The sequence below is a fragment of the Chionomys nivalis genome, chromosome 26, assembly GCF_950005125.1.
Source record: "Chionomys nivalis chromosome 26, mChiNiv1.1, whole genome shotgun sequence".
In the NCBI taxonomy this organism is placed as follows: Eukaryota; Metazoa; Chordata; class Mammalia; order Rodentia; family Cricetidae; genus Chionomys; species Chionomys nivalis.
The window spans coordinates 20,738,317-20,750,380 of NC_080111.1; the positions used below are offsets into that span (position 1 = coordinate 20,738,317).

General features: G+C 37.8%; 2 protein-coding genes across 9 annotated transcripts in view; one reads left to right on the forward strand and one right to left on the reverse strand.

Annotated features, from left to right (window-relative positions):
* Cd36 (CD36 molecule) overlaps positions 1–12,064 on the forward strand; it is a 196,621-nt gene that overhangs the window by 130,680 nt on the left and 53,877 nt on the right. The window lies entirely within an intron of this gene.
* Sema3c (semaphorin 3C) overlaps positions 1–12,064 on the reverse strand; it is a 154,161-nt gene that overhangs the window by 3,233 nt on the left and 138,864 nt on the right. The window contains exons 15-17 of the mRNA XM_057758749.1: positions 8,646–8,803; positions 3,044–3,111; positions 636–766 (exon numbers count right to left, since the gene is read on the reverse strand). Coding sequence (XP_057614732.1) covers positions 636–766; positions 3,044–3,111; positions 8,646–8,803 — 357 coding nt within the window. The remainder of the gene's footprint in view (positions 1–635; positions 767–3,043; positions 3,112–8,645; positions 8,804–12,064) is intronic.

Consider the following 12,064-nt stretch of genomic DNA (forward strand, 5'->3'; position numbering starts at 1 on the left):
TTGACAATGCCAATCTGCAGTGCCATTCTTTTCAAATAGTTCTTGATAATCAATAAAAATTCAGAGTAAGATTATATGTATACATATTTGCTAGTCTAGGGGTCCTTTTCCTTAATAATAAATAAACTAGTGGTCTCATAAGCAATGACTACATAAATTACCTGAGTGACATATAAGGGTCACGAATGCAATGGAAACATGACCACACGGCAGAAAAAATGTTCCTTGCAACAAAGGGTCATAGTTCAGCATAACTTCTTGCTGAGGGAAACGGAACATTTTCAAGCTCCTTTTATCTCGGAAGTCGCACAAAGGTGCTGTTGTATGCCCTCTTAGCTTCCGGATTCGCACGCATCGTACACGAGTCCCTCCTTACATCATTCCTCCGTCCTAGCGCTGGAGTTCATGTTCCAAACTCTGAGACTACAGAGGTGGCTGGGAGAGGGGATTTCTAACTAATCCATCAAATCTAAGGACAAAGGACTCAAAGACATGGCAATGGCATGCCCCTGATATAAAAGGATGCTTCTTTGTCTTTACTTCACAGTGTCTCTGTGCCTCCCTGAGGAATGCTGAATTAGCGCTACTCCCAGAGTTCTGATGGATGGCCAGGGAGGTGTGGGCGGGCCACTCACCTCCTTCCTCCTGTCTTTATCTTTCTGCAGCAGCCACTTGACAGATGCCTGCGGAGACTTCGGGGCACACTCAAGGAAAGTGCTGTTATTTCGTACTCCGTACTGAACAATTTCAGCAGCGTTTCTGTATGCTGAAAAGCAGGAATCAGAGGAATGAGACGTTAGAGAACAGACGTTAGAGGTTAGTCCTCCATGTGAAGGTCTCCCCCTGTAAAATTGTGCTCAGAACGGTTGTCACCACATAGTAGTCAGTAAAGTTTACGGGTCTAGACATTTTATTTAAATGCAAAGTAAAAGAGACACTAAAAGTCACCTAAGGTCGTGTTGGTACACATTTATTAGTCTGCACTGAGGATTGTAACAGCTTTAATTATCGAATAATTAAAACAGCTTTGGAAAATTAGATTTTCTCAATTGCACAACGTGAAACCATGAGTCATGAAGAAATATAGCATAGTATGTATAATATCTGTACATATATAGTATGTGTAATATATGAAGGAACACATTATAAGTGAAGTGTGAAGAACCAGACAAAATGGGAGCTTGGTTTATGGCATCCATGAAATCATACCCAGTGTGGAATGGAGAAGCTCATGCTGAAAGTACAGGATGCCTACTATATATAATACAATGATTGAAAAGCCAGGCTTTGCACAAATAGGAACATGGGGTAAATTAATGTACACCCACACTTTCGGCGGCGTAACATGAGACAAGTTACTTAAGCCATCTCTGTGTTCCTCTATTCATCTCTAAAGCACAGATTACAATATGTTTAAACTTTTAATAAAAATTTTAAGGCAAATGAAACACTGGTGAAATCAAGCAGAGGTTAAACACAGAAACAGAGAGCTTTATTCCGAAATCAGTGAGAGAAATCAACGTTGTTACAGACTTTGAAAAATGGATGAGGTCATCACAAGAAAGAATTTGAGCCGAGGCTGAGACCTACAACCCGCACAGATATTTGATGTTAGCTCATGTCACTGCTCTCAGCACCGTGATGAGGGGCATGTTAAACAGGAGCTGACACGATGTTTCTGAAAATGCTCCATGAATAGCAAATAGCAAAGTGGATGAATTCCCTAAACTAGATGACCTAATTGGAGTTGCATCTTAGAGTTACCATAATAAGGAACAAGAATGTCCTGCTGTACTAAATGAAGGCCCAGGCTCTGGTGGCTGGTCAGTGTAAGGTTAGTCTCCAGCCTAGGTATATTGAACTCGGGGCCTGCTGCCTCGTAGACCTGGATGCTGGGGTTACTCTTCATTTCAGTCCTTTTTTAAGTTTATAAACTTTATTATATAAAAATTCACAGAGTTTTATCTTTAAAATAATAAGCCTGCAGCACCAGGTGAGTCAGAGAAAGCTGTTTGAAGTGGAGGGAAGGGAAGGGTTCCATAAAGTTTAACAACAGGGCATCTCTTTGTCAGGACAAAGAGAAAGGGCTTGGGTAAACTGTAAAAGGGGCAGACCTGCAGCTGAGTCTCAACCTGGATCTCTGAAGGATTATTCTCTGCATCTGTAATACTGGGAGCTGTACAAGTCTCCACAAAAGGATGAGTAAATACACAAAATGTTTCATATATATATACATATATATATAATATGAATTATGATATATATAATAAATTTTATAAATAGGAAGAAACATATGTTAAAGAGTAAAGGGACTCTGAAAACATGAAAAGAACTAGGCATAGATAGCATCACAGATCCTGTGTGATTCCACCACACCAAATGTCTAAAACAGACAAACTCTGAAGAAAGTAGGATGGCTACAGGTAGGCACTAGGGGAAAGGGATGCTTAGGAAATATTTAATAAATGCATTGATTATGTTTGGGAAGACAGTAAGCATCCTAAGACACCTGGCAGATGGTCCCACAATGCAAATGTTATAAAATGTATGGAGGTCTACGATTCAAATTAATTAAAATCATAAACGTTTTCTTATGTGTATTTGCTTCAGTAAACTACGCTTTATTGTGTTGCTTGTTAGCCAATTTTAAAAGTAAAATCTTTGCTTCAGAGAGAAAGAAGTGTCTAAGAAAACTGTGTTTGCCAGCTGGGTGAGACCCTGGCTGCCATGTGCTCCAGACCACACATCCATAGTGACTGTTTGTGTGACACAGACAGAACTTACACCTGATTACAACTCACAAATACTTTACACACTCATGATGCAGTGTTCTCAAGTGAATGACTTGCGTCGAGGGCCTTACTCAACGGGAGGCGGAAAGATGCCAGGCTCTTAAGTGAATGACTTGAGTGGAGGGCCTTACTCAACGGGAGGCGGAAAGATGCCAGGCTCTTAAGTGAATGACTTGAGTGGAGGGCCTTACTCAACGAGAGGAGAATGACGCTACTCTTCACCATGGTCACCACCTGCCCCCTCCTAATACCTTTCAGATTGAACCCTCGGCATTGCGTCAGTGGATTCCCGTGTCTCACGTCTTGTCTTCGGCTCCTCCTGTAAGTGCAAAAAAATATTAAAGGGATGGGTATTACTGACAATTATACAACATTAAAAGCACCCAGTTTTAATCTTTGTGGCCTCTTGATTGCCTACGCTTTAATTTAGATCACAGAGAGTTAGTCTCATTATCTCACACAGCTCCCTGACAATTTACAGTGTATGAGTGACAGGTGGAACCCATTTTCCCTCTAGATGTAGTGGGGCCCTCTCTATCTATCATCTGTGATGGGACAGTCACAAAGATGCCAGGATACATCACTCCCAGGTGGATGCTGGATTGTCTTAATAACTGTATCAAATTTTATTTCATAGATGGTCACTCAAAACGCACTATAACGAAAAATGCTGATTGGTAAAGACATCTTATAAAAGTTTCTTTAAATAAACACACTTTTGTTTAAAAAGAAAGTACTCTATGGATGTTTTAAACTTTTTGGAAACATAAATAGGATTGCTGAATAGAAAGAAAATAAACCTTTACTTAAAAGATTTTCAGGTTTTCAATAATGAGTATATCTGTACCGTAAATTTTAAGATGTTTATATTTTTTCTATATTTACTACATTTTCTCTCATGCATGTATATGTATATTATATATGCATAATAATATATTTATTGCTATGTAGTCATATGTGAAAACTTTTAGAAAATGAGATACAGATAAATGCCTTACCCTATGGACAACAATATTAATATGTTAATAATGCTGATATTTGTTTAATAGCACCATTGAGTTTATGGGATATAACAGTTTCTCATTCCCCCACAATACTTATTAGGAGATTTTTTAAGGCATCATCTCCAAGTAAATAGATTATTAATTGGAATATCCTAATGTAAAAAGCATTTCAAAAATGTATAACTTTTGTAAATTGAAAATTAGTTATATAAAACCTTATAGTATTTGCTCATTAATGATTTCACTTCTTGAGTCTCAGGTTCATGAAGATTCAGTTCTCTTAATGTCGACTTCATAATGGAGATGAGTGACCCAAAAGAGACTAGTTGCATACATGCAGTCACCACTAAAAGCCATGTGGACACTGACTTTAAATATTGGAAACACACAGCTAAATGTGTGAATGAGAATACTATTTCACTGAAATAAGTGTCAAGTCCTAATATTTTATCCTGATGATGAAATATTGATCAAAATGAACAGAAATAAAGAGGCACACAATGGTTATTAAACATACAAAACAGCATTAATCTCAAAGTCACTCATGACTTAGTCTCATTTAAAAATTATCAGAAGTGCTTATTACTTTATGTCAACAAATACATTTATAGAAATGTTGGTATATAAATTGTACCATTGAACTTTATATATGTATAGTATCACATCCACAAAGTAGTGGAAGTACCAGTCACTGTCATGTAAGGAATTCTGATCAGTGTCCTATTCTAGACCAGCTTCAGGTTCATATTTATACTGCCATGTATTTGCATTATTTCCTACTGTTGACCCTGGGAATGGATACAAAAACAGCACTTGGTGAGTGTTCTTAGGGTGGAGCTGGTCATTTTCAGCCTTCTAGATACTCAATGTCAAAATTTATTGTTCTGGAGTCAGCACTATGGGGTGTTACTTGTGCAAAATATATAACCTCCCAAGCTAGGCAAAGTGAATTGCCACATCAAATTCCAGACATTCAAATAGAAAACCTTGCTATAGCTTTTTTTAAAATGATGAGATCAGCGAGAGCCTTTGGTACGTGTCAGTTTCCTTGAATGCATTCCTGGGGCATAACAGAACTATGCTGGTAGGCAGCGCGATATTACATTACATGTAGGATTTGGCTTTGGCTGACTTCACTGACATTTCATCATTATTCTCAGTTCTTTTGGATAAACAATGAAATCACTTTCTACTTTCACAGAAAAAGGGGTTTAGAAAGCTTGAACTGATTATCCCATCTTCCATTTTCCAACTATCTGCCTTAATTCAGGATGACTTATATCAGAAGCTGCATTGCAGTTATTGATACACACAAACATTTCAGATACTTCAAAGTGGTGAGAAAAAGAGTATCTTGCTTACTTTGTACCAAGTTGTCAAAAAAATAAAGGAACCATTGAGACGGTATTTAATGTTATGTAAATGTATGGATTCAACTGTTTTCTGGCTGTGACTCTACCTCTCTGCTTCCATACAAAGGGTATATTTTTGCTTTAATTACAATGAATTAATCTAATGCTGTATTTGCTACAAACAGGTAATTAAAGGAAAATAAAGCCAAATAAGATAGTACTTTTAAAAAAGTGAATGCTGAAAATACTACAAATGGTCTTTTACACCTTTATCTTTCAGTCCCTACAGAAAATAAATAGAAAAACGATATCAATTCATTCTGCAAATACATTTTACATTCTTCACAGCGTATCTGAGTTGGAAATAATTTGGAATATCTAAACAGTATAGATATTTATAGTGAATTTTCTATTGTCCTAGCCAAAAAAAGAACATGGGTAAGCTCATCCACTGTGTGTGGGGGTAGGGGAAAGAGGGGATGTATGTGTATGCGCATGTGTGCGCTGCATGTTATAAGTCTTCGTGGTAAAATTAAGAAACTCGTATAGTAGTCAAACAGTTATTTAAACAGCTGATACTTTGCTTTTCCGACTTGCACGCATGTTTTAATACTAGATATGATATTGGAAGAGCGAACAAATGCAAGGTAGTGTCAATACTTTGTGTATAAAAAGCATGACTAAATTCATGGTTTCTGGTGTTAATGATGGCACTGTGTAACCCATGTTTCAGTATAAATCTTAAAAATGTAACAGGATGTATAACAGGTGAGGCGGTACGTGAACATGCTCAGAGACCTCTAAAATGTATACTGAATCTCAAACATGCAATGGTACTCCACACATGGAAGGATATTTTAATGGAAAAGCATTGCTTCTGTGAAATTAAAAATTCCCATCAGCCTCAGATAAAGGCTGTGCAAGGAAGGGGTTCTGCTCCTCCATTCTTTCCCATTACAAACAAGGATTGATCCATCTGTAGGATGCTGTGTTGTTCAATTTCTAATCCCCACTTCACTTTGCTCCTTGGAAAGTGACATGAGCCAGCTTTGTTCGGCACCAGACCTGGTTAAAAGGCCAAAGACTAACCCTGGTGTTGGAGATGCCATACTTAGCTAGAGCTTCTATGGGGAAAAAAATGTAGGCTGGCAAATATTAAGCTGTGGGAACACTTTCAAAACACTATTTTTAATATATTTACAAACATGTGACAAATACTTCTGAAAAATCCAATAGTAGCTACAAAAATAAAATTTATTTGAGATCATGCTTGAAATTTGCATCCCTCACCCTCTGTGTTCAGGTTCTTAACTCTTCAGTCAGTGAAAATACAAATAATTGCATGGGGACGAGAATCTAAATGTGAAGGGAAATTGACAGAAGGGAAGGAGCTCCTCCCCAACACCTCTGGCAAATGTGAGAGACTATTGAGCCTTTGCGCATAGACCTAAAACTCCTGGTTCAAAGCCTGGGAGTCCTCCTCACACCTAGTGATTGTAAAGAAAGAGGATCCAGCCCAGGCCATTCCACTCTACTCCAGGTATACATTTCTCTCTCTACTCAACACCCAGGCTGGAGTGTCTCACAGACATGCTTGGTTTAATGTCTTCTTTCTCCTCACACAGGCTGCTTTCACAGGGTTCACTTTCAGACAACGATGCTCATGTGTTTCCAAGTGCTCTTGTTTTAAGAACTTGGAAATTGTTTTCCTCCTCTAGTTCTCCATGCTTCCACACCGAATACTTCACAGAGTATTCGACTGCTCCTCTCTATGACCTAGATTAGAACCCCATTCTGTATCCTTTGTCCTCCTACTTGTTCCAACTACTTCCAATGCCAATGCGCCAATAAAAACAACATCCAGCTAGTGACCTTTTAGAACTAAGAGTCAGATAACTTCCAGTCTAAACAAGCACAGGGATTGAGTGATGATAAATTACTGATAAAGTCCTACCTCACCTGGCATTGGAAACTTCCTTCTTTCTAACCTTCCTTCTCCTTTCAGAGGCTTCTAAGTGCCAGCATGAGCTTTGTGTTGCCTCTTCAGTGTTCCCCTGCATACTTCTAGACTGTTGTACCCCCCAGAGGATGTTTTGGTTCACTCTCTGTCCCCACTATGGCCCTCTATGGTCATCCGTTCAACCTTTCACATGCTGCTTCCCATGTTTGTAATGCCCTTTCCACTCTCACACCCAGAGACCATATGATTATTTCACATGTTCATGGGCTTCATTGGGTTGTCTGTCTTTTCAGAACATTTTATACCTGAACACAGATTTTTGTCTTTTATTGTTGTTGTTCATGTTTTTTTACCTATTTTCTACAATACCTGAAAAGTTTTTGTCTCAAGATAAATATTTCTTAAATTAACATACAAAAAGGGTCATGACTGACTTACAAAAATGCAATGACATGGGTCTTGTAAATCTTAAAAACCATCTATAATGAACTCCAAATATTTCTGTGTGTGCTTTTATTTGGTTGCAATGTTGTGTTTGTTTGTATGTTGTTTTTTTTGGGGGGGGTGTTTTTTTCTCTTGGTTTTATTGTTGTATTGAAGTTTTGTGTTTTTAGAAAGAACTTAAAGTTAGGTGGGTAGGAAGGAGCAGAAGATCTGGAAGGTCTTGAAAGAGAAGAAGAATATAATCAAAATATATTAAATTTCAAAAATAACATAATACAAATTTATTATGTGATACAAATATAATGCAATAAAAAAATTAAGAACCACCCAATGCTTTCCTGGACAGTTCATTGGTTCTTAAGACTGGAGTCATTTGCTTCCTTCACTGATTATAATTTTAAACAGGTTTTAGAGCTCTCATCCATCATAACCTATGTCTCAATATTTATTGAAATATCTAGGAGTTGATCCGATTCAAGTTCTGCATATTCTCCGCTATCTCACCAGGGTTCCCACCGGAAATCCCTTCTAACTTACTTTGAACTTTTCTGGGATTAAGGCATTCTTACTTAGACTGCTCATCCTATCCAGCAACCATGTTTTCACTGCCCAAACAGGAAGAAGCATTATCAGCCAGGTTTTCAAAGCAAGGCAGGTCAATTTCCTTCCTAGAACTATGTTCTTGTGGTAAGGTAGTTCTATTCAAAATTCTAACTTTTGAAATTCATCTCTTTTTTGGTAATTACATGAACAACAAAAACTTTCTGTTATAATGAAGCAATGCAGCCATGACTACCAGTGTGGGGTTCAAGGCTATAGTGACACAGCAGAGACACACATAAGCTAGCATGAAAACAGAGTTAAACCCTGCCTTGTGCATTGATGGGTCCTATGAAGAAAAAGAGCGCAAAAGCTGAAGTCATGAATGACAAAGTCCTCTTTCCCGAAAGGCTGTTTGTAGTGCTCCACATGGCCGCATTTTGCATTGTCTTTTTTTTTTTTTTTTTTAAATAAAAACAGCCACAGAACTGATCCACATCTGCACTGCCCTGTGAAGTTTCTTTGGATTTTCACGTGGACGTTTGGTACTCACCGCTTCCCAGTCGGGTAGAACCTCGAGCAGGAATGGCCATCCCAGGCACAGTAGGGGTCCCTAGCCAGGCAGCAGTCCGCACAGGCTGTGCCATAGATGTGACAGCGATGCAGAGACAACTGGGAAATCCCCTCATTGGAGCTCACATACAACTGTTGCTGTAAGGAGAATTACGATGATTTAGTTCAGATGTGGAAATTTTGAAGACTTTCAGCAGGAACACATTATAATATATGGCCGCAAACCCATGGATTTATTTAGAAACACTCAAAACAAGAAGCAAAGAGGGTATGAAGCCAAAATAAGTAGAACTTTCCTTCCCTTAGTAAGCCTATAACATCACCACTTTCTACTAACAATAACACCTCCCGGTGCACCATAGAGATGCTAATCTGTTTTAAACATTGCCATTCCTTGTTCTCTCAGATTTGAGCTAATATATTGCTTACTTAAATCATGATGTTTTCTTTTTCCTTTGACTTCTGTCTCTTAGCAAATCACAAGCTTTCATGTTTTTCAAGCAGAGCAGCACACATTCATTTTGAAATAGAAGACATTTTGTTTAGAAGCAAACGTACTAGAGAATCAGTCACACTAAAAGTGAAAGCAGTTGATACGTGGCTTTGAAAGTTACATATTACTTATTAAAGCTACTTTAAGATTATATGAAAAATAAATAGTCCAATGTTTATTTTTTTTATGTAAATATGAATCTGGGCTTGTATATGTGTGCTTGTGTCATACGCACCTCTGTATGTACCTGTGTGCCCGTGAACGTGGAAAGGAGGACACTGGTCATTTTGTTCTATTGCACTCTGCCATAATCCTTTGAGTAAGTTACTGAACTCAGAGATGCGCTGTCATCTAGCAAGCCCCAGTGTTCCTCCTCGTCCCTCTGTGCTACAGCAATGCTCAGGCCCCTCTCTTGCTATTTAATGTGGATGCCGTGACGCAAACTCAGGTCCACATTTTTGACTGGCAAGTATTCTTAGTCACTAGGTCATCTCACCAGCCCAAATACAAGAGTTTGCATTTAAGCCTGCCTCAAAATTTCTTCTTTGTCTACCCATCTTCATTACCCCTACAAAGTCAAATAGAGTTAGCCTCCTGCATCATTTGTAAGACACTGAGATGTTTTTAAAAACTGATTACTTTTAATTATTTGAAAATTGTAGATAATGTAGTAGAACTTGTGCTGTCGTACTCTCCTAAGACCCAAATGCCCCAAAGCTATAAAATTCCCAGAATACGTACTGGGAAAAGAACTGACAATGAATATGAATTAATTAGAACAGTAGATTAAAATATTAATAAAAACTACTAATCTGTAAGTTTCAGTTTCAATGACATAAATCATATCTCAGTTTAGTATGTCTCATATAGCTACTTTATTCACGTTAATCGAATTTAAAGAAATTATCTGAAATTGATTGATTACCATATAGACATTTAAATACTTTTCAAACAATGCTGTCGTCTGTGTTTTGTCAGTTGTCATTCCCTCAAGAGCACTGGATGTAAACGCTTGCCCTGTGCACAGATCTGTAAATCCAGTTTCTTGGAAGGCTAAAGCAAGAGAATGACAAAGCTCAAGGCTTATCTGGGCTAGAGTGACTACCCTAGACCACACTGGTCACTTGCTAAAATGTTGTCACAAAATGAAAGTTGGAAAAGGAGGCTGGGGATGGAAGTCAGTGGAAGAACATGCCTGCTGTGCAGAAGGTCCTGAGGTTCAGGTCCCAGGATGTGTTTTGTTTCTTGAATAACTAAATATCTATCTAAAAGGTGCAGGCAAGGGACAGTGTCCATTTAATTGAAAGTATTTTAAGAATGCTACTTTATTTGAGAAAAAGGTAAAAGGCAGTTCTACTCTATATAATTTAATTATTAGTAATATCAACATATTTTTGAAATTGGGTACAAGAGTAAATTAACAGGAAAAAAGGTTAAAGATGGATGAGCAATCTGAGGACTAGGAAAGGTATCAAATTCATGATATTTAAACACCTTCACTGACTGCAATCTTCCCACTGCAACGTGTAGTGCAGTTTTTCGTGAAGCCAGAGTTCCAGAAAATCAAGTCACTACCCCAGCTGTGAGGCTCACTGTCCTCTGAAACACATTAACCTATCTGCAGCATAAGATGTTGAACACCAGCATAACATATGACCTATAAATATGCCAAGGCATACATTTTATATACGACTACTATGACACAAAAAATGACTGTGAAGATTTTGAATCTTGCTTCTATATTGTCTCTTTCCACCAAGCCACCGTAAACAAAAGGCCTCCCTGCTGGCTTCAAAGACAATTCAGACTTGGGATCAGCTCCATAGGACATTAGCCAAATGACGAATGACTTCTTGCTACTTGGGAAAATGTTTGCTATGCTCCATGCAAACATTTTTACAGATGAGATCGTTAACTCCATTATGTCATATTTATTTGTTCTCATAAAATTTGGTCAAGTGCAAAGAGCACCAGACTGACTATGAATACCACATCATGTCTCTCTAGGAGTTTGGCTATGGCAAAGAGCATGGCAATTAGAAAATCAGTTGCTCAAGCATCTGAAGTCTTTGGTCTCTATTCCAAGAAAAATAGAATAGGTTCTTACAGACAGCACTAACTCGTGTCATTTTATCTTAGGCAGCTAACGTCCACCACTTGTGAGAAAGACATTGCTCTCTAGATGTAGACGCTCAGGTCAGGGAAGTTAAACAACTTGCCAGTAATTTATAGTCAAGTAGAGATTCAAATGCATGCAAAGCTGACTCAGTCTGACTATAGGGAGGTCACTCTTAGGGATTTGCTTTAAGATACTACCTATGGGAATTGGAACAGAATACATCACAGACGTAGAAAAACTAGAATCGTCGTCAACTGCTCATGATCGTTGAGTATTTTCATGTTCAGGAAAAACATAGATTAGGTAGCTCTTGTCAATTGCCAGCACTCAGTCCTTCTTCAAATGCATAGATAGCGTTATATTAAGGATTTTGTAGATATATGTATAAATCCTAGGATATAGCATTGCATGATTACTTCAAAGATATGACAGTATCAGGAAAGCAGAAGTGGGTAGATCATTCCCTCTCACTGGCAGGAAAGCCTTGATTTACAATAGCAATGCATTATGTTAAGTTCTATTTTTAGAATGCTAATTTTTTATACTGAATCTAACATGCCCTAATAGTTGAAGGAATGGCAAATACAATACTCTAGAATGCCTTTCAGCATATGTGGTCTTCTTTCATTAAATTTATGCAAAACAAACCTATTCCATTTTTGTTAATAGTGAGGTCTATATCAAGATAGAAATGATCCTGTATGATTATCAATAATTATTGATTAATTAATTATCAATATAATTAGTTTTTCAGAAGTTAAAGAACATGTCTTCCTGTTAGTAAGAC